At 36.8% G+C, this 27186-nt stretch overlaps 1 protein-coding gene across 3 annotated transcripts in view; it reads left to right on the forward strand.

Moving 5' to 3' along the window:
* LOC126284992 (sex-lethal homolog) overlaps window positions 1-6339 on the forward strand; it is a 97394-nt gene extending 91055 nt beyond the window's left edge. For all 3 annotated transcript variants that reach the window (XM_049984281.1, XM_049984282.1, XM_049984283.1), the window contains one exon: window positions 6147-6339. In XM_049984281.1, coding sequence (XP_049840238.1) covers window positions 6147-6331 — 185 coding nt within the window. In that variant the 3' untranslated portion in view covers window positions 6332-6339. The remainder of the gene's footprint in view (window positions 1-6146) is intronic.
* Window positions 6340-27186: the final 20847 nt, after the last annotated feature.

Consider the following 27186-nt stretch of genomic DNA (forward strand, 5'->3'; position numbering starts at 1 on the left):
AATTTGGTTTTGCATTGTATTCAGTTATGTACTAAACTGAGAGAGACATTTAGTGACATAACATGTGATGAGAATTTTAAAACATATGTTTTTGCTGTACAGTATTTTTGTAATATATCACAAGGAAAACTTTCTCTTTATTTATTTCAATATTTTGGTTTAAGTAATCTGTAAGAATCATATTTAAAAGATTTGCAGCTGTTTTGAAAGACAAAAATTTTTATTTATCCACTTTATTTAATAACTGGAAGAGCATTAATTTTCATTCTTGTTCTTGTCTTTCCTATTTCTTTTTGTCCTCAAAAGAGGTTTTTGCAGAACATTGACATTTGTAGTACGAGATAAATATTAATTTTTAAGCAGTTGTTAATGAATGGATTATTCAAAATAAATTTTGTAATAACTCATCTGAATGCAATTATATTAATAGGCAATTTGTTTGAAATACATTTTGTAAAGTAGTGGTTAGTCATATGCTAGGGCCACTTTCTCCCTTCTGATAAAATCCATTGAATGATTTTGCGTAACAATTTACCAATAGTTATAGAGGTATGTGCATTATGTTATTGAAACCATCTCTGACAAGTGCTGTCATGTATTGGGAATTTATTTTAAATATTGCAGAATCCACAGTATATTTCAAATAATCATATAGTCATTTTTTATGAGATTAAGGCTGTACCAAAGCCATTATCACAACATTAGCCTGGAACATGTATGCTTGTGATTTTATGCAACACAGAACAGCATTGTCATAGTACAGAAATGCAAAAGACTCCTCAAAAGTCTTGAGGGTGGAGTAAGTGGATACAGCATCCTTGAGGAAGATGTGGGAGGCATTGTATGATAATGAAATTGAGCAGTGCCATTTATTTTTGTATTAGTTTTTAACTTGAGCACAAGATACATTGCTCGAGCAATGATGATTTCATATTCTGTTTAAAAGGATTGAATATACTATAAAGGCTATATTATATATCAGATCTTCTGTTCTGTCTGTTTTTGTTATACAGGTGCTAGATACATATTTAACTGTGCTGATAGTGTTGTAGTGGTTATACTGTTAACAGCTATAATGAACTGATCTTCTCCAAAACACTCTCGTTTTGCCTGATATTGTTAATTTATAAAATAGAGTTACGATCATTATCATAAAAGGACCTGTTATTGATGAGAACTAACATAGGTGCATGAACATTTCACTTCATTCTATTTTCTGTTTTCTCACTCCTATTCTCCCTCATTTTGAAAATGTGAGTTGTGTGAAATAATTGTGCACCCCCCCCCCCCCTCCCTCCCCCTCAGCAAATGCTGGTTCAGTTCAAAACCTGTCTTTGTGCTTGGACTCTTCTCAACTTATCTCTTTAAATATTTTTGTACGTAATTAGTGTACTGTTTCCTTGTATTTTCTGCATTTGGAGTACTTGCGTGCCAGTGTCTTAATATAAATTGTCTGTTTCCATATAAGTGCCATAGAGTCTGAGAGGTAAATAATTTGTCATGAATATTAGGATGGATCTTTCAGTAATGGAAAGTTCATTGTATGAATAGACGATAGCATATGATCACTCAACAGCACTTGCATGATTGGTGGTACAGAGGTACATTTAGAGATAATTACAATTGCTCTAGCTTTTTGCTCTTCTTCCAGCTTCAGTGCAAACTACAAACACAGCTGTCCCTAACCCACTCCCTTTCCTACCCAGAAAACACACACACACACACACACACACACACACACACACACACACACACACACCTCTGACTACATTACGTGCTAGTTAGAGTATCTTCTCTCTTTATCTCTGTGCCAGTTATTTCTGTTATATTGCAAACTTTTCAAATCCACTGGCAGAAAAGACCAGAATAATTACACAGTCACAGCACACAAAAGGAAAGTCACACACAAATCAGTTTTGGGGCATTGGAAGCCACTAATAATTTACGTATTAAGTGACAAACTTGAAAAATTGACTGAATAAATGGAAGTTTTGAACCAGTGCTTCATGTGTTAGAAATAATCCCTTCTATTTGGCTTGCATTCCGTCCTTGAATAATTTATCTTGAGTACATTTCATGCACTCATCAGTTTTTGAATATGTTTGGTTCTCACTCATTCTTGTCATCTCACTGCCTTGCTGACTGCTTTCAAATTGTCATTTGTTACATGGTCACTTGCCCTTCAACAGCAAATTCTTTAGCATTATTCTTCTCATATTTCATATTGTTTGTGTTTAATTTCTCAGATTAATTATTTTGTGGCTGTGGTTCACTTGTATGTTATTTCTTACATTACTATTCACTTGTAGATTATAACTCCCATATTTCCCCAAAAAATTAATGAGGATGATTTGAACTTTAGTTTGGTTCTCAGTTCGTCTCACTGTCATAAGAATGTCATCCTGTTTATGTGATATATATTGCTTTGAGAGTCTGATTTGTTTTACTTGTTTCGGCACTTCCTATTGCAGGCTTTCAGTGTGTTTGACTTTTTCATTTTAAGATATATGTTGTAACTTCTATGATGAAATGCTTGTTATTGTATTTGTTAGTTACGTAATAACATTCGTATCTGTTACTGATTGAATACAAGTTATACCAGACACATCTGGAATTTAGTTTCAGTTTGTTTCATCTTTACTGAGTCTTATTCCATTGCTAAAATTTTCTTTGGTATCTCACCTTCGCAATCTACTTCAAGGAAGATCCAGTTCATGTTAGAAGTAAAGTTAAGCACATAAAGTAATAACTGCACATGCTACATTGAAACATGTTAATATGGCGTTAACCTAGGTTTGAATTGTGGAAAAGTATGAAATTATTTATGTATTATTAATGATACAGAGAAAACACTTGACCATGTGTGCTCAATGTGGTATCTTCATTTCGTATGTTAATATAAATGAACATGAAGAATAATTGCAATCTTTTTAGCGTGCCCATAAGAAAGTTAATATGTACCTGAATGGTAAAATATATAAGCTCTTATTAAATGTATCTTGTAAATGAATTGTACTATATTATAAAGGCCCTGTCCGTATCATGACGTTATTATATTTGCTGCCAGAAATGAGAACTTCTTGCTTGATACATACAGTGTGGGTATGCAAATTCTTATTACTGAAGCAAATTAGCATCTCGTGTATTTTCAAATTTGATGAAGAATATATTGTATTGCTTTATTTTATTTATTTATTTATTTGGAAGATACAGTTTGGAGATAAGTAAAGCTGCTTGGAAGTAATCTATAGGCATATTTCACACAACATTGTTTCTAGACTGATCATTTGTTTGATCCCGTTTCTTTGTGACTGACATATACAGCTTTTCCTCTTTTACAACAATATCCATTAAATATCAAATGAATGCCAAGCTTCATTATTGCCAGAGAAATTCAGTAGCTGCGGTGGAGTGTCATGAGGTGTTTTGTTTTATTTTATTTTATTTTATTTTGAAATTGGTGTTTCGCATGATTTTCATTTAGACAGTATTTTTATTCTGAGATTGTTTATGTTAGCCTGCTCTGCCCCGTTGTTCCTGTTTTGGAAATTCGTAAGTATGTACTTGTATTTATTCTTTTGAACCGAATGTTTTGGAATTTGGACATTTCATATTCCTTATGGTCACAAAAGAGAGTAATGAGTTTATGGACAGTGACACAGAGCCTCTTTGTTAATAACTGGGTTCCAGGTGTCATAAAGGTTGAATTTTTGCAATTGGTCTCAATCTTTGATTATCCTTTAGTGTTGGTTGCACTTAGATGTGAGAATTTGCATTGATGCATGTAGAAGCAAAGTTTGTGAACCTTAGGCTCTGGTCTGTGCTTTTTAATTTTAATTTTAAGTATTTTAAGTATCTTCCTTTACAATATACAATCACTATTCCATGCTCATAAGTGTACAGAGAAAAAAACAGTTTGCAAATAGTTTGCAAATAGTTTGCAAATAGTTCTGAAGGAATTGAGGAAAGAAAGAAAGAAAAGATAGGTAGATTGACAGACAAATAGATAGCTAGAGAGAAAGAAAGAAATGATAGAAACAAACAAACAAACAAATATCCGAACAAAGGGGTTAGGAATATTTATGAAGAGAAATGTGTTGCAAACATAAGATAATAAAATTTAAAGACTGTTGAGACTTCAATAATCAAAATGTGGAGTGATCCCATGGTTGGTAAAAGTTTGTAGTCAATAATCTTTGGTGGTTTATTTCAAAAATAAAACTGTGTTCATTTGTGTGAATGATGCTCTTGCAGTGGAACTGCTACCCAGCATTTTAATGAAAGTTTTCTTCCTAACAATGTATGTGGGTGAAATTTCATTTTAGGAATCTTCTTAACTTAGAAAACTGTTGTGCATCCTTTGGTAATAGCTGTAGCAGTTAAAGTGCAAGACTGTCATGTTAATGAATACAATTTTAACTTTGAAATGAACTATGAAAGATTATTAAATAAACATGTTCTCTTTGCTCATGTGGGTTGTTGAAGTCTTAACAATCCTTTGGTTTAATTTCTTTCTATGTTACTAAGACTATCTTTCTTCCTCGCCCTCTTGCTTTATTTATTCCTTCCTTGCTCCAGAATGACATGAAAATGGATGTCTTCTCTGTTTATTGTTCTTTCTTTTGCTTTTGAGCCATTGGAAAACTGTGTTTTAGCCGTCCTTAGCAGTACTCTGCCAAACTCACTGAATGACTACAGAGGACTAACATTAACTCCCTAAATTGATAAATTCACATTGTCCTGATAATGGACACAAAGCAAACTAGTAGATTAGAATTTTCCAGATGCATTTACAAATCTTTAATTTTCAGTAACAGAGAAGTTATTGAAAGTTACACATTCTATGGTCCCCAAGTATACTTTGCACATAAAGATGAGAATATCAATGCCTAAATACCATTTTCAGACTTAAATCTTGAGGTACAGAAACAAACAGTATTTTCAGTTCAGTAATGCAACCATTTTGAAAAGTTGTAGCATATTACAGCTAGTTTTGTAAGCAACCTCTTGCCTGTCATTATATTTGTACATTGTTCCATATGTTATTTAAAGCATCCCATGGTCAAAATATGCAGCAATCTTACCCTATATAACAATCTATGTCATTCACAGAACATACAAATGTATGAACAGTACAAGTTGCTTTGAAAAGAATTCATTGCAACTATTACCAGAACAGTTTTTGTGTCTTTTCTGTTTGTTTCATCAGTGTTAGGTATAATATGCCCATCAGTGAATAGTAGAAACTTCTTTTGTGTGTATGTAAAATATATATGTATATGAATCCAAACCTGTAACTTAAGAGTAATTGTTATTGAAGTAGATTATGATTACATTATGAGTTTGCATAGCAGTTATGTTGTTGACTGTTGCTGTTTTACATTGCATCTTATGGGCTATAAAGATACACTTATTACAACATGTAGTGGGTTCAGAAGACCATTACTTTCCTTTGTGGCATTTTACTTTCACTAAACTATAGTTATGAGCTTTGTTGAACTTTTTGTCTGTAAGTTGGTGGGGAAAAATTAAATCTTCTCTCTCTCTCTCTCTCTCTCTCTCTCTCTCTCTCTTTCTCGAATGGCCTTAAAAATAAAATGTCTTCTCTCCGTAACATTTTGCATCATAAAATAGATGCACAGATATTGATCAATATAGTCCTTGTAACTTTCTTAAAAGCATTTGTGTACATAATTATTTCATTGTACAGAATTTTGTCCTTGAAATATGGGAAAATTTACCTTATAGTAATTAAAGAAGAGCCATTTCACATATCTTTGCATTGTGTACTTCTTTCTGCAAGTGAAAAACTTGGTATAATTTATTACCTTAGACTTCATCGTATTATTTTTAGTTTCAGGTTAAGGAAGTTGCTGTGATTTATCTCTAAAAGTAAATAAAATGTATAATATTGTATTTTCTCTGACAGATGGCGATAGCCATCGGACATAAATTGGTTGTGTTTGGTGCTAAGTACGTGATTATTTCAAATAAAACAATTTCTTTCCAAAGGAAAAAAGTAATGTTTGTTATTTTTTCTTTTAGAATAAGATGTATTTCATCCTCAGTGCCACAATAATTACTTCTGTGTTTGAACCTCATTCCACCATGTAAAGGTCAGGGAAGTTGAAAGTGTGATCTTGCAGGCGGCGGAACTACTGCTCGTGGTGGTGCACGGGGAGGTTTAATAACACGAACGGGGGTTGCTGCTCGTGGAGCAGGCGTATTAAGTGCTGGAGGACAACCAGGCGTCATGAGACAAGATAAAACATATAACCGATATAATCCCATTGGTATGGGTGGAGGATACAGTTTGTACAACTGGAATTAACAGTCACAGTTAGTAAAAAAATTTTATTTTTATTTTTTTTCTGTTAGTTTCTTTGTATTGATTCTTGGAAAAAAAATTATACTAAATTCGCAATTCAGTAACATTCCATTTACAGACGAGTAGTGTTGTGTGCAAAATGTCAAATTGTTCCTTGAAACTTTATTTTTTTATTTTTTGCATTATGGCTGTTGCATTTTTTTATTTTCAAAGGGAGAATATAAACGCATGTTTAGATACGAAAGCTGTTGTGAAACTTCATCAGTGTTCCTTGCAATGCATTACTTACCATAAATAATAAATACACTTTAAAGCACTATAAATCCATAGTTGTTCCCTCTTGAAGGCATTTTATGCTATTATCACTGAAAATTCAAACTCAGGAATATTGTTTTTGTCCCCTTGTTTTGCTCAGTCATTTGAAAATATGCTGATCACGTATGATTAGCATTATTAAATCTTCCTTCACAAATTTTTCTTCGTAATATTACAGCTGCTGCCCCAGTCTGCCATTGTGATGTTTATGGCAGCAGCAGGTACTGAATGTTAGTATGTAATTTCAAATGTTCCTCATTACTCATAAATAACAAAAAGCAAAGAGGAGAAGATAACAGGAAGGTTGTGAAGAGAGCCAAATTTAGAGAATATGAGTGGTTGACTTGGCATTTCGTGAGATTAAAGTGAGGGGAAACAAAATTAACAGTGAATTACAGTAGATTTAAAATAATAATAAATCCAATCGATTTTTTGTTTTCTTGGTCCTATATTATTAAAAAAACACACATTTATTTTCAGGTTATTGTATCAGGTAGATTAATGTTTGATAAACATTGGAAACGAGTCATGGGTCTGATTGGTTTATTATTTTTAAAGCTAATTTTATGTCCAAACTCTTGCTGTTCAGCAGTGGTCCTGAATTAATTGCAGTTTAAATAGTGACGTTTTCGAAAGAGATGTTATGATAGGTTTGATGAAAGTCGAGGTTATGGAAAGGAGAAAAAGAAGCTGAATTATAGTCTTATCTATAAAGGAACAGCAGTAAGATCAAAAATGTAACTTCAATTGTGAACTTTATCCAAGTGTGGGAGAGGTAGCAGAAAATGTTGTAGGCATGGAACATTAAGATATGAGAGAAAAAGTCTTTGTGTGCAAAGTGCCGTTACATTGACACTCACAGGGAAATTATTGGTTCTGTGCTGAACCATTTAATCTTGTGTTCTCGATTATGATTCGGTCAGAATCGCCATTCGGTGAAGAGTAAATCCTTCAGTCTGCCAAATAGTTCATTATTACCTACTTTGTTTTAATTTTTTCTTGTTATATGTCTATTTAATAATTGTACACTCTTATGCCACATTTCTTACTCATTTGTTCTCCAAGGATTATACTACCATTATGTGGGTGTTTTCATGTCTTATTTTCAGTGCATTCTAAACAAAATATTTTGTTTAAAGCTAGTCAGTGTTGTGGGCCCTCCATACAACTGGATTCCTTCTGTTGGCCTTGTAATGTGGCCTGTAACAGTGGCTAATATTTTGGTCCTTATCTTTTAAGTCATTTATTAAAATTCAGCTGTTCACAGCATGCATCTCATACATCATTAAATTTGTTGTAGGAGCTCTATTTGTTACTAACATTATGACAGTTAATAAGATCCCCAATTTTGCAACCACACCCAAACAGTAATTCACAGTGTGAAAATGCCATATTAATTTTCATGAAAAACATTATTGTCTCTCTGTAATTTAAGTAGCTCAGTGCCTAAATTTTTATAAATTGTCCACACCTACAAATCTGAATTATTAACATTACCTAAATTACAGCAGGAATAAGAAAAAGGACACTTCTTTTATAGCCAGTCCGTTTTACTGTAGCTTATTTTTGTTATTTGTATTTAAGGTATTCGTTCACTGGTAGTTTATATATAAACCTTACTTACTTTTCTGTTATATCTTTTACAAATTACAGATAGATAAATTTCAGTTTAGCTCCTATGCATCCACCCTCACATCTTCTCTATCTTTTTGTGATGTCTTTGGTAATCACTACCCTGTGAGCCATAGCTAGCCAGAAGATATTGAAGAAATGTTGCAAAAAACTAATGTTAGGTTAAACCTTTGAGCTTGATGTTATTAATAAGAATGTTATATTTATTTTGCCTTATTTTGTTTTTTCATTTTTTAGATCCTGGTGGAACATTATGCCCTTTAATTCTACTTGCCTGAGGAAACAGTGAGAAAATTAGACTGAGGTTTATAGACACTTCTGGGCTTGACAAAATCCACAAGCCAGATTAATATCTGGGAAATGACTGTTGCATTTCAGTGCATTATGATGCAGTAGGAGCAGGTTGGAATTAATCGGTTAAAATTTATCAGCGAATTGAAGGTGTGAAAAACATTGATGGATGGATGTTGTACACAATTTTTCCTCAGTTAAATACTAAATAACAATATTTTTCTTTATCGTTCATTTGCAAACTGCCACAGTACTACAGTAATTGAAAAAATGTGTTTTTCATCTTTTTGTTTGAGGTTCTACTGTAGACATCCAAAAAAAGTTTGGGTATGTGGATGTTTGTTTCTAACTGTGCATTTATATGAACGTTTCATATAGAACATTGATGTCCCAGGAAAGTCTACCATTGAAAATTAAACATAGTTTAACAGTTGAGAATGTTGAAATGACGATGAAACTGGTGGACATCCAGCTAATGTGTTTTTACTGTGTGACTAATTGCAGTAAGCAACCTTCTCGAGTCTAGTCATCACGCTGGTGGATAAAAGTTGTGTAGTACTGATATACTGCTCAAAAATGCAGCCGCTTCTAAAAAAAAAAAAAAAAGATCTGGATATTGCATCTTTTATATCAGAGGTCAGAAAATTTTAATTATGTGGGTATGTGTGGGCAGAGTCCCTGCAGCTGCTGCTTGCCTGAGCATGCAGCTGAGCAGAATAATCCTAAGTGATATTTTGCTGTGTTACATATCCTAAGTGATAATTTAAGTTTTCTTTCTTCAAATTCTTAAAAGCACAAATAAGCTATCTTTCTGTGTGGCTGTTATATAATAAAGGAAAATAGTTTGCAAAATTTATTGTTGTGTGTGTATGTGCCACTTGTCACATGTGCTGATCCGAGACTTCACTTGGACTTGGAGTACAGAAGACTTTCAGTATTAATATTTCACTCATTAGTTACCTCACTGTAAATCGTTGTAGGCATCAGTTTCATTTTAGTGTACTTAAATGTTGTGGTTTATCAAATAAAATATATGATATTGTGCATTCTAAACACTAAATGTATGGAAATGAGCAGGGACATTACTAAGTGAAATAAAATAATGAAGTGACTTGTATGTCTTGTCTGTTATAATAGGGAACTAAACAATATCTCATTTATTCAGTTATTTTAGTATTAAGTGGCACCGTTCGGTATTGCACAAAATTGACACTCTCGATGAAGAACTTTTGGAATTAGACAGCTAATGTCTCTTGCTGCATAAAAATCGTTGAGAATTATTTAATGTGAAACATTTGCATGGATTCTATACAACAGTAATTACTATTTCGTAAATGATTCACCACTTCATTAATTAAAAGTTAATTTGTTTTGTTTTGTGCTGTGTTTAAAATCGGATCAGTTACTGTGCATCATAAAAAATATACCTCATTAGTTTGTTGTGCATTTGTTTTGATTGTTGCTCGTCCCAATGATTTGTTTTTATATATCATTGATTAAAAGACTGTCAATATTGATTCATCTAATACGTCAGAAAGAAGGTAGAATAAAAATTATTCATTTATTGAGACAATTAATTGGCATTTTATAATAAGTTTTTACCTTTTTAAGTCCTTAAGTCTGTAGTTTTTTATGATAACTTGGGCAGAGGAACATTCATGCACCATCAAATTGTCTGGAATGCAGTATATGAAATTTCAGTAAGCAAATGAAGTTTAATGGTGATGTGATTGTGATGTATTAGTCGAGCCTTGTTTCATGATTTGTGTTTTTTACTGGGGGAGGGAGAGCTGTTATTGAGTATGAGAGAAGTATGGAAGAGCGTAATATCAACATTTTAATACACTTCTCAGGTGTAAATGATCGGTAAATGAATAAATATTAAAAACATAAAAATGAAACAAAGTCAAAATAAATAATTCTGATGTAGTAGTTCAAAAATATCTTGAAGAGTGACAGTCAGCTGTAAGCAAAATCAAATATCAAGAACAGTAGAAAAATGGAAGCTTAGGTAAGGGTATAAGAGGCACAAGCTGGGCAAAACACTGGTCAGCATAATTCTCATTCTATACTGAGAACTCGCGCCATATCCACTCGTTCAGTGACAAATGTTTTGTGGTCTGGACTCATAGTGAAGCAAAATTGTTTCCGCTCTCCGCCTCCCTCTCCCCCCTTTTCCCTCGATGTTAGTCTTCAGCCTGAAGACTAGTTTACTGCAATCTACAATTGCTTGGAACCTGCTTATTGTAGTTTTATTTGTAAATAATTATTTTGTGCCTATTGAAATCCAGCAGCATAAATTGTCACCACATTAGCAGACACCTGCTTTGCCACTCATTTGAAACCTACTCATCAGGTTAAGTTGCAACCACAATGCACCATCATTACAAAATGACCCACATTCCACTATATTCAGTACTTTGAAAAGTTGCCATTATCTACCATAAGGAATTTGTATACCAACAAGTTTTAAATTAGTGCATACGCTCGAGTATTACAATTTTTTTTACATGAATCAACATTTAAAAATTTAGTACAGCCACCATTTTTAGAACAGTGTAGCTGTACGTGCCCCACAGAGTGCAATGAAAAATGTAGATATGCATCAGTGTTCGAAACCATGTGAAACCTTTCTTAACACCTCCACTCATTTTCCTAACCTCTCGTTGTCAGCTTTATCACTCCACATAGCCTTCATCTTATCCTGATGTCCTTATTACTATGTGTTTCCTGACATGTTTTGTTTTTTTAAAACTTCCTGTTCATTACTCCATCACCATATGCAATTCTCGACCATGTGGATTTACACGTGAGCAATTCTAGTTCCAATGCACTGAATCTCATTCCAGCCTTTGTGCCATATCACCCTTGAGACATCTACTGCCTGTGTTCTACCTTTGCCTACAGGCACTTAGTCATACATTAGTTAAAATTATTGTACATGTGAAAAATCCATGATAACACTTTTGGAGAAAGTTGTTTGGAACTGTTGGACGTGTAACTGCTCACTGAGGAGAAGAAAGGCTGTACCGGAATGATTGTGTTACAATATTAGAGAAGGGAAGTTGCTGCTCACCATATAGTGGAGATGCTGAGTCGTGATAGGCACAAGAAAAAAGATTCACTGAAGTATAGCTTTTGGCCATTAAGGGCTTTGTCAACAGTACACACACACACACACACACACACACACACACACACACACACACACGTCTGCAGTCTCAGGCAACTGAACCACACTGCAAGCAACAGCACCAGTGCATGGTGGGAGTGGCAACTGGGTGGGGGTAAGGAGGATTCTGGGGTGGGGAGGGATAGTATGGTGGGGGTGGTAGGCAGTGAAGTGCTGCAGTTTAGACGGAGGGCAGGAGAGAAAGGGGGGAGGCAAGTAGCAGAAAGGAGAGAAATAAAAAGAAATTAAAAGACTGGGTGTGACGATGAAATGACAGCTGTGTAGTTCTGGAATGAGACTAGGGAGGGGGCTGGATGGATGAGGCCAGGAGGGTTGCAGAACGTAGGATATATTGCAAGGAAAGTTCCCAATTGCGCAATTCAGAAAAGCTGGTGTCAGTGGGAAGGATCCATATGACACAGGCTGTAAAGCAGTCATTGAAATGAGGGATATCATGTTTGGCAGTGTGTTCAGCAACTTGGTGGTCCACTTGTTTCTTGGCCACAGTTTGTCAGTGGCCATTCATGTGCACAGCCAGCTTGTTGCTCGTCATACCTACATAGAATGCAGCACAGTGATTGCAGCTTACCTTGTAAATCATACAACTGGTTTCACAGGTAGCTCTGCCTTTGATGGGATAGGTGATGTTAGTGACTGGACTGGAGTGGAGTAGGTGGTGGTAGGAGGCTGTATGGGACAGGTCTTGCATCTAGCTCTATTACAGGTGTATGAGCCATGAGGTAAGAGATTGGGAGCTAGGGGTGTGTAAGGATGGACAAGTAAATTGTGTAGCTTTGGTGGACAGTGGAATAGCACAGTAGGAGGGGTGAGAAGGATAGTGGGCAGGACATTTCTCATTTCAGGGCATGACTAGAGGTAAGCGAAACCCTGGCGGAGAATGTAATTCAGTTGCTCTAGTCCAGGATGGTACTGAGTTAAGAGGGGAATGCTCTTCTGTGGCCAGACTGTGGGACTTCGGGAGGTGGTGGGAGACTGGAAAGATAAGGCATGGCAGATTTGTTTTTGTACAAGGTTGAGAGTATAATTAAGGTCAGTGAAGGCTTCAGTGAGATCCTCAGTATATTCTGAGAGGGACTGCTCGTCACTGCAGATGTGATGTCTACAGGCAGCTAGGCTGTAAAGAAGGGACTACTTGGTATGGAGTGGGTGGCAGCTATCGAAGTGGAGGTATACCAAGAAGTCCCTTCTCTACCTCTCCATGTAATCACATGACAGTGTTTGTCCCATTAACAGTGTAACATGTTAGTGTCCAAAGATATGTCTGGAGGAAGACAGGGAGTGAGATCAAAACGAATGGTGATCTTTTTTACTCTCTGAGAAATCATGATTTAGTTCCAGACTTGAGATGTCATCCAAAATAGTTCTTTAATATCTTGGATGTAAACTACATTCTGTTCTGCAGTGAACTGGTGTCGTCGTTGTTTCTTCCCATTTCAGGATCAGTTCTTACTTCCCAAACACAAATTGTATTGAACATGTGTGAGATTCAGTTGTAAGATGTGTTGTATCACAACTTTTTGAGAGGTGAAGTTTGCTGATCTTGAAGGATGGACAAATGTCACACACTCATTAATAAACTCAATGAATGTATTGCACGCAGTTGCAAAACATTGTTGCAAGTGACCATGTTAGAGCTTAATAAACTACAACTTAGTCCACTGACATGAAAATTGTCCTCTTGATGTCTTAAGTCATTTCACTACATCGGCCATTTTTAGTGGATCCTGTGAAGAATAGTTTTTGGGATGAGGAAAGAAGTCAATGCTGTATATTTTATTTAAGTGCCATTTAATGAAATAAACAATTGAAGTATTATAGTGCTAACATTGATTACATTATCATAATGTACCATGGCAAGAACAGTGACAGAACTCAAAAATGTAATACATGAGAATACAGCTACGAGAGCAGGACTAAATGCCTGTATTACTGTTTTATAGGACACAGTGTAATTTACTGCAAAAAATACCTACTTAAAATTAAAACAAAGCTTTTATTATTGCAATATAAGTGGTATAGAATTCTTTAAGTCAGTTTTTCATAGATATTGCCGTTTTGAATTGTGTCAATGTTGTTGTAGGGGTGCTATATTACCCAACATGGGAATTTGAGTTTCTGTGAAGAAACCTTCAGTGGAGTTGGTGTTTGTCTGTGAAAAGTTCTTTAATATAGTCTTAAACACGACTACTACCAACAAGACATTTAATGTTTTGGTAGGTTGTTGAAAACGTGTATTTATCTATCTGATACCTTTATGTACCAATGAAGCCTTTATTAAGGTTGTGTTTGACCTTTGAAACATATTCGTGCTTTCCCTATCTATTGGGAAAACAGAAATTCTGCTGATGATAAAGGACATTAATGAATATGTATATTATGAAACAGTTATTGATATATCAAGTTTTCTGTGCTGGATGTTCTAGTAGCAACATTTTATGTAATGTGTGTAACATGCTTGTTTGTTCTGAGAATATTTTTCCTGTAAGGTGAACTTTAAAAAAGTTAAATGAAAATTTGCAGAATAAACCCATTTCTCCAATTGTTAAATCACCTGTAGTAGTAATCGTGCACACTGAAAATGTGGGTGAACTAAGGCGCTTCATTAAATCTAGATCATGGATTTTCCAATTAAGATTGTGATCAGTGCCTAGTCCCAAAAGCTTAACACTATCTAGTTCTGGTATTTTATTGTAATAGCAGACTAGTTTTATACCTTGCGGAGTTTTGTGAGAATTTCTGAATTGTGTGTACTGAGTCTTATCAAAATTTTATGATTGGCTTGAATGATCTGAAATATTTCATTGGCTGTCTTCTCAGGAAGAATATGTTATTACTTTCACTCCTGTGCTTGTATCATCTGCAAACAACAGAAGACCCAAAATAGAACACCAGTTCACATAACTTGGCATAGAATCCTGGTAAGCCAAGTCTGATTATTTCAAATCCGAGTGTCTGGTGCATGTGACATATATTCACACCTATGACATAACTCTTTCTGCTTAGTTTTGTTATTTTATGTAACATTGTCATCTTTATTTTTCTCATCAAGTGCTCTTTATCATTGATTAGTTGCAGTTTTATTTCTGCCGCCATCTCATTTTCATTTGTCTTGAAATAAATCAAAAGAGTAAGAAGTATATGCTGTTTGTCCTATCCTGGAAGTTGTGAAGCTGAGCAGACTCAAAGAGAAATGTGCGCTGACATTTTTGTGACAGATTTGCTTAAATAAATGATGAGTCTCAAAATACATTGGTGTGGACTACATTATTATTTGGTGTATTTATTCATTTTATACTTATGTTCAGGAAGGACAAAGAAACAGTCCATATCTAACAAGGTGAGGAAAAGGTATCTTTCGCCTGTCTGTTTCTCCGTAGAAAAAGTTATGACAGATGCAACGTAACAAATGTGAAACAGATGCTCACTACTTTCTGTCATGCAGTTGAAATAAAAACCGTGAACTTCCTATGTTTACTATTCCATAATTTTTTTAAACTATTTCATGAGGACATAAAGGTTCACACAACCAAATATATTTCTAATTTATTGATTGTGATATTTCACCTATCAAGGTAAATACAGCCTATACAGTTGGCAGGCCTTTTTGAAGCTGTTTACTACTGAAAATATTTTTCTGTACTAAATGTTTCTGGATGCTGTTGTACATGATCTTGAAAGTTTTTGAAAATTTGGCAGTAATGAGATTGGTTGATAACTCTTTCCATTGTTTTAACTCACATTTTAGTAAGTGTTATTGCATCTACATATTAAAGCCCATATGGAGAAACAGCACTAGAGAAAGGTTCATTACATAAGTAATATAATATATTACATAGATCAGTCAAGCAACTTCTAATTGTTTAATGCTGATTTCATTATGATCATTTGAACATTTATTTTTGAGAGAGTTGGTGATACTGGAAACTTTTTTGTGTGTAAATGATGTTCTTGAATTTTATCAAATCTCATTGGTGGAGGAGCTTATATGTTCCTGGAAATATGTACATGTTAGAGCTTTGATTATTTTGCTTAGAATTTAAAATACATGGGATTGCAGGATATATCGACATATTCTAATGCTAAAATATTCTCGGGTGATGAGCCCAGTGATGGCATCATCTTGTCACAATGTTTCAGTTTCATATCCCTCATCTTCAGGCGGAGTGTCAGGATGTCATGTTCTGCATGTCTATATAGCTGCTGGACCACTGTCCTCTTCCGTGGATGAGCAAGTCATGTGCCTCTGTAAGCAGCACCCATGTTGACTGGGGAGGAACTGCGCATGGTGCTGGTACAGGTCATTGTATCCATGTGTCTGTTCATTCTGTCTATGGACGACAACACCTGTTGTAGGTCAGTAATTGCAGAATCCCATGCTGTGCTGAATTGAAACCCGCTATCTCAGTTTATTATTTGTTGTGCAGATGTATTTCTACCACCTCTGTTACAATCAAGTCCCAGAACCCTTCAAAATCGATGGTGTGTTCCTTGTTGATGCTATGCTGTGTCATTGTGGGCTTGGCTGTCTGCCGTAGTTGAATGTTTTCGATGTGTTCCGAATGGTGCTGTGAGATGCATTTTTGTGACTGTCCGATGTCTGAATCCCACATTTGCACTCTATATTCTAAACACCTGTTGTTTACAGTCCTAGTTGGTCTTTGATCAAACCAGACATGGTCTTAATTTTCCATGTTGCATGGAAAACAGTCTATGTATGTTTTTTCATTATTCTTGCTTTCTCGGCTGTCGGTGGCCTTGCACGTGGCAGGAATGCCACACATTTGGCTTCTTCTTCTTCTTCTTCTTCTTCTTCTTCTTCTTCTTCTTCTGGTTTGTCCTCACTACACTTATCTTACTTTAATGTATGTGTTATTTGCGTGTTATCGTAATTGTTTTTGCAGAAAGTGTTCCGCAGTTGTCACAACTCTTTTTGGTATGCTCTTCTTGTCCCAGATGAATCTGTCTGTACATATTAAATTGGTTAGTACTGAGTTGCGTTGTGCTGGGTGGTAGCAACTCCGAGCATTTAGTTAAAGGTCCATGTGTGTCTTCTTCCTGTGAAGATTGTGGCCCAATGAGCCATCCAGTTTTCTCTTAATCAAAATGTCCATTCTGTTCTGTCTCCATCATGAATACCATTGATATGATCTAGGAATTCCTGTAGCTTTCTCTCTGCTATGTGGGCACGCCACAAATGTATCATCTATGCATGTGCAAAATGCCTCCAGTTTTAGGCAGGCAGTATTCAGTTCTATATCTCTGATGTGCTCCATGTATAGATCACCCATACACGGAGCTAAGGGGAAGGCTGGGGGAGGGGTGTGGGGAAATCCCTGTCAATTTGCATGTAGAATTTCCCATTTGGTTAGTACATCTCAATATCTAAACATATATTAAAAACAAAGATTCCAAGACTTACCAAGCGGGAAAGCGCCGGTAGACAGGCACAATAAAATAACACACAAACACACACAAAAAATTACGAGCTTTCGCAACCGGCGGTTGCTTTGTCAGGAAAGAGGGAAGGAGAAGGAAAGATGAAAGGATGTGGGTTTTAAGGGAGAGGGTAAGGAGCCATTGCAGTCCCAGGAGCGGAAAGATTTACCTTAGGGGGAAAAAAGGATAGGTATATACTCGCTCGCGCACACACACACACACACACACACACACACACACACACACATATCCATCCATGCATATACAGACACAAGCAGACATATTTAAAGGCAAAGAGTTTGGGCAGAGATGTCAGTCGAGGTGGAAGTGCAGAGGCAAAGATGATGTTGAATGGCAGGTGAGGTATGAGTGGTGGTAACTTGAAATTAGCAGAGATTGAGGCCTGGTGGATAACGAGAAGAGAGGATATATTGAAGGGCAAGTTCCCATCTCTGGAGTTCGGATAGGTTGGTGTTGGTGGGAAGTATCCAGATAACCCGGATGGTGAAACACTGTGCCAAGATGTGCTGGCCGTGCACCAAGGCACGTTTAGCCCAGGATGATCCTCATTACCAACAAACACTGTCTGCCTATGTCCATTCATACGAATGGACAGTTTGTTGCTGGTCATTCCCACACAGAAAGCGTCACAGTGTAGGCAGGTCAGTTGGTAAATCACGTGGGAGCTTTCACACGTGGCTCTGCCTTTGATCGTGTACACCTTCCGGGTTACAGGACTGGAGTAGGTGGTGGTGGGAGGGTGCATAGGACAGGTTTTACACCGGGGGCGGTTACAAGGGTAAGAGCCAGAGGGTAGGGAAGGTGGTTTGGGGATTTCATAGGGATAAACCAAGAGGTTACAAAGGTTAGGTGGACGGCGGAAAGACACTCTTGGTGGAGTGGGGAGGATTTCATGAAGGATGGATCTCATTTCGGGGCAGGATTTTAGGGAGTCGTATCCCTGCTGGAGAGCCACATTCAGAGTCTGATCCAGTCCTCTCACAAGTGGGGCACTTTTGGGGTTCTTCTGTGAGAGGTTCTGGGTTTGAGGGGATGAGGAAGTGGCTCTGGTTATTTGCTTCTGTACCAGGTCGGGAGGGTAGTTGCAGGATGCGAAAGCTGTGTTCAGGTTTTTGGTGTAATGGTTCAGGGATTCAGGAGCAGATTCGTTTCCCACGAAGACCTAGGCTGTAGGGAAGGGACCGTTTGATATGGAATGGGTGGCAGCTGTCCTAATGGAGGTACTGTTGCTTGTTGGTGGGTTTGATGTGGACGGATGTGTGAAGCTGGCCATTGGACAGATGGAGGTCAACGTCAAGGAAAGTGGCATGGGATCTGGAGTAGGACCAGGTGAATTTGATGGAACCAAAGGAGTTGAGGTTGGAGAGGAAATTCTGGAGTTCTTCTTTTTGCTGTGCCCTCTTCGAAGTGTTCCTCAAGTAGAGCTAAGGAATCTTCCAGTGGCACCTAGGTGAAAAGTGACGTGACATCAAAACTGACTAGCTTTGCCTACTTGTTCAGGACTCATAGTGTCGTCATGTGCTCTGGTATGAAGATAATCAATAAGCTCCCATGTAAAATACAGCAAGAAAACTGGAATCTCTGACAGTTTAAAAGAAAGTTAAAAATACATGTCTTAGCCACTCTTTTACAAATTATTGTATCATCATAGTGAAACAGCAAGATGAAATGTTTATTAAAGAGTCTCTTGAAAGGTAGTAGTGGAAATGGGCTTCTCTATTTACAGATCTAGGTAACTATTTTCTTTGAAAAATACCCGTGCAATCGAATAAATATTAAGCTACTCTTAGGAGATAAATAGTATCTGTTTAATATAACTAAGGAAAGAACAACTTTTTTCAAAGTAACAACTTTCTATTTAATTTGATACATCAAATTTAGCTGGTGTATGTGTAAACAGTATTAAGCAGTATAGTGATAATATATTGTCAACACAGTGTGCAGATTAATAAGTTACTGCGATCTGCTTCTCCTTCTTGGGAGTATACCAAGACTAATTCTACATCTCTGAGGGCTCTTTTTTATGGGATTTATGGATCATGATGAGCAAGTAAATAAATGAATGAAAGTTGTATTTGGAAGGAGTGGTATCCAGGCTCCTTTTCAGCCATTTCAGTTACGTTTTTGTGGTTCCTCTAAATTTTAGATGTATACTGGTTCCTTTAATGAGGTCAAAGCAGCTGTTTCTTTTCGTCATTGTCAAGTCTGAGCTTATGCTCAGTCTTCAAAGCCCTTGAGTGGTCCTGAATATAATTTTATTTTTTTCCTTTTGAGTATGGTGTGATGTCATTGTTGCAAAATGCTGGTGGATGCTACCACTAGATTGCTTAATGTCCAGGATGAGCTGCCACTTAATTACACTGATGGGTCAAAATGTTGAGCACCTGCTTAATTGTGTTTTGTTCCACCATTCAAATGCAGTAAAGCAGTGATTCTGCATGGCATGGATTTGACAAATCCTCTGCAAGTTTCTGGAGGTATGTGGCATCAGAGATTGATACACAGGTCATGCAATTCCCATGAATTATGAGCTGATGGTTTGTGAGCATGGAGATGATGGCTGATATCATCCTAGATTGTGTTCCATCAGGTTAATATCTGGTATATTTAGTGGCCAAGACAGCAGTGAGAGCAAGCTGCTCAAACCACTGTAGCATGATTTTAGCCTTATGACATGGATAGTTATTCTCCTGGAAGACACCATTGCCATGTGGGAAGACATGAAGTGTGAAGGGGTGCAGGTGATCTGCACTAATGTTTGCATAGTCCACTATTGTCATGGTGCCTTACATTACTATCACAGATTCCCCCCACAGCATAATACTACCCCCACCCCCCCCCCCCCCCCCACCCCCCCCACCTGCATCCATGGGCACAATGCATTTTTTGAACAGCCATTTGCCTATATGACAGCATATCTGGAATGACCATTGGTGTGATAAATCAAGGCATGTACTTATCTGACCAGGCAGCACACTTCTGTTGTTTGACCATCTGATCTAAATGATAGCATGCACACAGCAAATGTAATTGATGATGTTGTTGGACCAGTTAGAAGGCTTGTCTGCCGCACACACCTCTAGTAAACAGTGTGCTCTGAATGTTGTGCTCTGAAACACTTATGCCTGCATCATTATTGTACTCTGTTGTCACACCTGCCACAGGTCATTGCTCATCCTGGTTTTCAGAGTAGGAAAACTCTGATTTCCACATTCAGTGCGATGAGGTGTGGATGTGCAACATCTTGTCAAAAACTCAACTATTCATGGTTTCATTATGCTTCAACTTTCCATAGCAGCCGATCTCACTTTCCTTTTACTGGATCGATGAAAGATGTGTGTGTGAAAAAATGACTTTAATTAGGAGTAGAGTACAGAGCATCTACTGTGCCCGGGTTTGTTGGAATTTATATGCAGATATAAGAAAGAAAAACATAGGCATGGTGTTGAAAGTGCCAAGGAATGTGTAATTTGGACTGGCTGTGTGGGGTAATTTGCACTTTGTGGTTGTGCTTTGGGTGTGCTGTGGACTTTAAAGAAGTAAGGGACCTGATGAAAATGGTCAAGGACTAAAGAAAAGTGATTTTTTTATATAGACTGCATGCCGTGCTATCTCAGTTCAAGTACAAACTTATGGTTGTGTGAAGCATGGAAGCGTCATGTATGAACATGTGTTGTCTGAAAAGCTTTGTTAATTATAAGTTCTTACTGGAATGTGGAAGAATTGTGGAAACAATGTTTTGTAATTTCGTTGTGAGTTATTTAAATATAGGAGCTCTCTTATAGCCCTGGCCACTGCAATTGGAAACAAAGTTCACAGTTAAATACATTACACTACATAGCAAGATCACAATATCAAGAGAGAACAAGTTGTTGACTGGGAAATTTGGTAAAGAAGGTAACTTTTATTATATGTGAACGAGTGAAAACTGGGCATCTCACAATATATCGATCACTTAAAGTCATTAAAAAAAAACAATTTCCCTGTTTGCTGCTCATATTGCTACTATAGTGATTCCCCATTAATTCCTCTTTGGCTTCCATATGTTTCTAATCATGTCACATGCCCACGATGCCATCATGTGGCATTTTATCTTGTTGTGGGCAGTGGTCATAATGTTTTGGCTCATCAGAGTATGTGCTTGTAAAGCAACAGAGGACTATGCAAATAAACCTCCTCCTCCACCACAACCACCTTCTTCTTCTTCTTCTTCTTCTTCTGTAGCACTACAATCCTTGATGAATCTTGGCTTCATCAATTTTCCTCCATGCTTCTTTGTTTTTGCAGTTGTTTTCTGTCCCCAGACTCTTATCCAAATTAACATTAGACCTTATAGGTCACAGGGTTTCTACCATTCTTTGTAGCTCTTGTCAGCTGCTGTTGGAGTTACATCTCAGAGAGAGTTAGCTAATTCTGGATGCTGCCAATTACTGAAATGTTAGCCCTCAACTTATGCAATGCAAACATAGATAGTGGCTATCTTCTATTTTGGGGGGCGGGGGTGGGGGTCATGATGGCTAAATACATTTCTAACAATGCCACGGCGAAGGTGCTTGTAGGTGTGGTGTCTGTAGTATAATGCTGGCTGAAGTAATGTTGTCGTGATTTAGTGATAAATTTGTGTTGTTACCTGATTTGGATTGATGGATCTACCGTCACCCAGTGAATCGTGAATGTATTGAGTAAGCCACTGTGGTACTCCCCCAGCAACACTGTCCTTTGTGAGACTTCATTAGGATAAAGTGTGTACGTTGAGTAATTTGCCTTGTCCTGGTCAGTGTGCTGCACATCAATTGTGCCCCATCCTTGATCTTTGAATCCACTCTGTGGACTGCTTATTGAAACAGTGTAGCAACTGTTTAGCCAGACTAGTCCATCAGCTAACATTTTCCATTCCTCACTAACGAAGAATATGATCACATGTTTGCCAAGTGCCAAGACAGTGTTCTAAGTTAGAACACAGTAGACTTTACGTCTAAATTCAAGTCTGCCAGTTCAGTTTCTTAAGCATCTCTGTGACACCCTGCTCCTCTCCCCACGAATCAAACAAATCTCTGACCATTCGTGCTGCCCTTCTCTGTGCATATTCAGTATCCTCGTTTCCCCTTTTAGTCCTCTGTGGTATGGGTCCCACACATTTGAGCAATATTATAGAACAGGTTGCACAAGTGATTTGTAAGCAGTCTCCTTTGTAGACATGTCAGACTTCCCCAGCATACTACCAATAAATCAAAGTCTACCATGTACTTTACCCACGACTGAGCCTGTGTGAACATTCCATTTCATATTTCTATAAAGTGTTACACCCAGGTATTTCTATGAGTCAGCTGTTTCTAACACGGACTCATTGTTTTATTGTCATAGGATACTATTTTTTTCTTTCTTTTTGTGAAGTGTACAGTTTTACATTTATGAACATTTAAACCAAGTTGCCAATCTTTGCACCAGTCTGAAATCTTATCAAGATCTGACTGAATTTTTGTGCTGCTTCTTTCAGACAGCACTTCATTATAGATAACAGAATCGTCTGCTGGAGTCTGATGTTATTGTTAATATTGCCCACAAGGTCATTAATATACAACATGAATCGCAAGGTCCCCAGTACTCTTGCCTGAGGCACAGCCCAGGTTACATCTGATGATGACTCTCCATTCAAGATGACATGCTGTGTCCTCTGTACCAAGAAATCCTCAAACAAGTTACAGATTTCTCTTGATGCCCCACACAATTGTACTTTTGACAATAAATGTAAATGTAAATGTGGTACTAAGTCAAACGCATTTCCTAAATCGAGAAATACTGAATCTATTTGATGGCCTTGATCCAAAGCTTTCAGTATGTCATGTGAGAAAAGAGAAAGTTGAGTTTTGTGTGATTGTTCTGTTAGAGATGCAGCACCTCCTTATGTTTGAGCTCAGAATATGTTCTAAGATTCTACAACAAATTGATGTCAAGGATACTGGATGCCAGTTTTGTGGATCACTTCTACTACCCTTCTTGTGAACGGGTGTGAGCAGTGCTTTCCTCCAACTACTGAGCATAGTTTTTTGGTTGAGGGATCCATGATAGATTACAGGTAGATACGATTATAGTTAGAAAAGAAGCTAATTCAGCTGCAAATTCAGTATAGAATCTGACAGGGATTCAATGGGGCTCTTTGGCTTTGTTCAGTTTCAACAACTATAGCTGTTACTCAATACCAGTGATACCAACACTTATTTGACTTATCTTTTCCATGGTATGATTAAATTGGGGCAAGTCTCTTGGGTTTTCCTTTTTGAAGTAACATTTGAAAACAGGTTTAAGCATTTCAGCTTTTGCTTTGCTACCCCCAGTTTCAGTTTCTGTCTCATTCACAAGTGACTGGACACTATGTTTGGTGCCGCTAACGGCCTTTATATACTACCAGAATTTCTTTGTGTTTTGTGAAAGATTATTTGACAATTCTTTGCAACTGTAGTCACTTCACGCATTGGCCTCTTGACAGCCAAATATATTTCATTCAGCATTTCTCTATCTAATGTGGGGCACGATTTGCTCAAATTCGTGAAAGTTTACCGAATAGGTAATGTACTATAAAAACAAACGAGTAACAATAGAATAAGCAAATTCAATGTTGCCAGTATATGTAACAAAAGAAACACAATGCATTTTAAGCAAGGCGTGAAGATCACCTTGCAAGGCATGTCACTATTGTTTAAGAAAGTGCAGACAATTTTTATTGCAAAAAATCTAAATTTTTCTCCCTAGTTGCATAACTTCAACTATGGAATCTCTTTAAATAAGTGTCTGCAGGATAATCTTTGATCACTCACTGCTTCTATCTTTATAAATGTTAAAATGCAAAAATTATTACATTAAGCATGGGCGATAAGCCTGATGTAGAGCTTTTGTTTCAGGAAGCACTACAGTTGCATGTTGCCCTGAAAATACTTCAACGTCTGCAAGTTCTGCAATCGATGTAAAGTCATTGAAAGATGAAACATCAAAATCATCGAAGTCATTCATGTTATCAGATGATGTTACCAAGTCAGAAATACTCTGCTGTCTTTGAATGGTCGTGAACTATATCTCACTACATAGTTCTTCAGAATGTGCATCCATATTTCCACTGATGTTTCGTGATTCAAAAATAGCAAGAAGGATGCAGTTACACAGAGTGAAACTGGCATATAGTATAGGCCATGGTATTGTTGCCCATTTTACCAAATAATTGCTCTCATTACTTAACTGTTGTGAGGATATAGTTGTAAGATTCGATGAAAGTTTAAACACTGTTGCACGGTAAGCACAGATGGACATCGGCGTAAGGTTTTGGAATCCAGAATTGTCTAAAATATCAGAATGATTCTTTGATTCTGTTTTTATGCAATGCACTTCTGCTGTTGATTTGTTGGAAGGCCTAATATCTTCTGTTGCAATGCATAATTTGAATAAAAATTTTATGATTATCCGTGGATGGCTCTAACGTAAACTTAAGTTCTCGAAGATTTAAATACAGAGATTAAGGAATCTTTTAATGGGATGCATCTTCCTGATATAGGTAGTTGAGAGCTTAGTGTGGTACATATAGCATTCAGGGTTGGTAAACAAAAACTAATTGTAAAATTATTGCCTTTCTAAGAGCGATTTATTTTTTATTTAAAGGTTCTCCTGCTAGAAGGGCAAAATATATAGGATATTATAAATGTACAGTCTTCCCTAAAAAAAATTGGCCTGTCAGGTGGACAGAGAATATTGATGTTGCTCAGAGAGCATTGGAAATTTTTCCTAATTTTAAAAAAAATTCCTGAATCAATAAAAAACCAATCTGTGTCAACTTCACAGAGCTTCAAAACTATATCTGCTGCTCTCAATGATAAAATGCTTGGACCAAAACTTGCTTTTTTGGTGCAACAGCATCATTAGTTCAGCCTTTTCTGTGAGAGTACCAGATGACTAATCCCAAGGCTCCATTCCTGTACAGTGACTTGCTATCCTTAGAGATTTCTCTTGTGTGGCATATAATCAGCCCTGATCTTTTAGAATATACTCCTTCTGTTTGGAAAATAGATCTTATTGGTGAAAACAATTTCCTTACAGCAATAAAGTTTGATTTTGACTTTAGTACAAAGGAAGTATTAAAGAAAGTGAATAGTCCATCAGAGAAGGATATTTTCATCTAAAACAAGAAATACAATCACGCATTTCAGAAATATTGGGCAAAATAAGACAACATTTACCTTTAAAGCATAAGCTTAGATAGGGGATTTCCTGTTTAGACTCATCAATTGCTGTCAGTTTTTATTCAACTGAAAAGCGGTTATCTTCATCTTTAGGAATTCTGGTTTTTAATGCTACACTCTCTGGCATTAAAGCTGACCATGTAAAACAAGAATATATGGATCTTCGTAATCAACTGCACGTAACGGATGTCCTCAGAAACTTCAACAGGTCTGAAACTCTTCTTGATAAATTTTGGATGAATTTATTATGCAATTCCAAAAACCCTTGTGAAAATTTTAAGGATTTTGTTAAAAAGATTCTTATCATATCCTATAGCAGTGCAAACATCGAATGTGACTTCTCTGTGAACTCGAGAGTGTTTACTGGAAAATCAACGCTAAAGTAATCCGTGGCACTACGGAGGATTTATGGTTCAGTCCAATATGCAGGAGGTGTGAAATGTATAGCAATCAACAAAAGTTTCATACATTCAATTGTTAACGCACATTCTAAGTATAAGGAATATTTGTTGAAACGGTGGGGCAATAAAGAAGAGAAAATAGAGGAGAAATTTCATGAAAAATACAAAAGTCAAATCAAAGAACTGGAAATTCAGAAAATGAGATGTTTAGCGGATGTTGCTGAAATAGAAGAACCAGTTGCAAAGTGTGTTTCATCACGCCTCATAATAGAAACATTTCTTTCTTCTACTTTTTTTAAAGTCTTACAGGATGAATACAATCTTGTTAAGTGAGTGATCTTGATGTTTTTTGTGTCCTGAAATCATTTGGCAAACTGTTTTCTGAGAATATATATATATATATTAAAAACAAAGATTCCAAGACTTACCAAGCGGGAAAGCGCCGGCAGACAGGCACATTAACAAAACACACAAACACACACACAGAATTGTTTTGTTCATGTGCCTGTCTGCCGGCGCTTTCCCGCTTGGTAAGTCTTGGAATCTTTGTTTTTAATATATTTTTCCCATGTGGAAGTTTCTTTCTATTTTATTTACATCATATATATATATATATATATATATATATATATATATATATATATATATATATATATATATATATATATATATATATATATAATAGAGGGAAACATTCCACGTGGGAAAAATATATCTAAAAACAAAGATGATGTGACTTACCAAACAAAAGCGCTGGCAGGTCAATACATACGCCGAAGAGCAGGTGGTCACAAGTTATCGTCCACTACCAAACATGCAGGCGAGTAAGAGGGACAATGTGAGGAATGATTCGATTTTTGGCAGCGGAGGGAGTTGGAGGCCGCGAAATTTATCTATTCATGAAGGCTGTGTATGGTGAGTACAGTCTGTGTCATTCTAGTGTTGTGGAATGGTGCAAACGATTCCTCGAGGGGCGCGAGTCACTGGAAGATGACGGTCGTCCTGGACAGGCTCATCGTGTCATCATACCGAAAATAGTTGTGGAAGTGAATGCTTTGGTCTTGGACAATCGCAGAATCACCGTGGACGAGGTACATTGATTACTGGCATTATCCTCCTCCATGATAATCCCTGCCCATACATGGCCAATGCAGTGAAGACGATATTGTAGCAGTTTCTGTGGAAAAGCCCGGAACATCCTACGTACAGTCCCAACCTTTCACCGTGTGACGATGAAGTGTGTGACTGGGTCCAGGCCTGGATACGACAGCAGCCTACTAGCTTCTTCAAGAAGGGAATCGACCAGCTAGTGTCGCAATGGGATAAATGTGCCAACAGTTTTGG

The sequence above is a fragment of the Schistocerca gregaria genome, chromosome 8 (assembly GCF_023897955.1).
Source record: "Schistocerca gregaria isolate iqSchGreg1 chromosome 8, iqSchGreg1.2, whole genome shotgun sequence".
Taxonomy (NCBI): domain Eukaryota; kingdom Metazoa; phylum Arthropoda; class Insecta; order Orthoptera; family Acrididae; genus Schistocerca; species Schistocerca gregaria.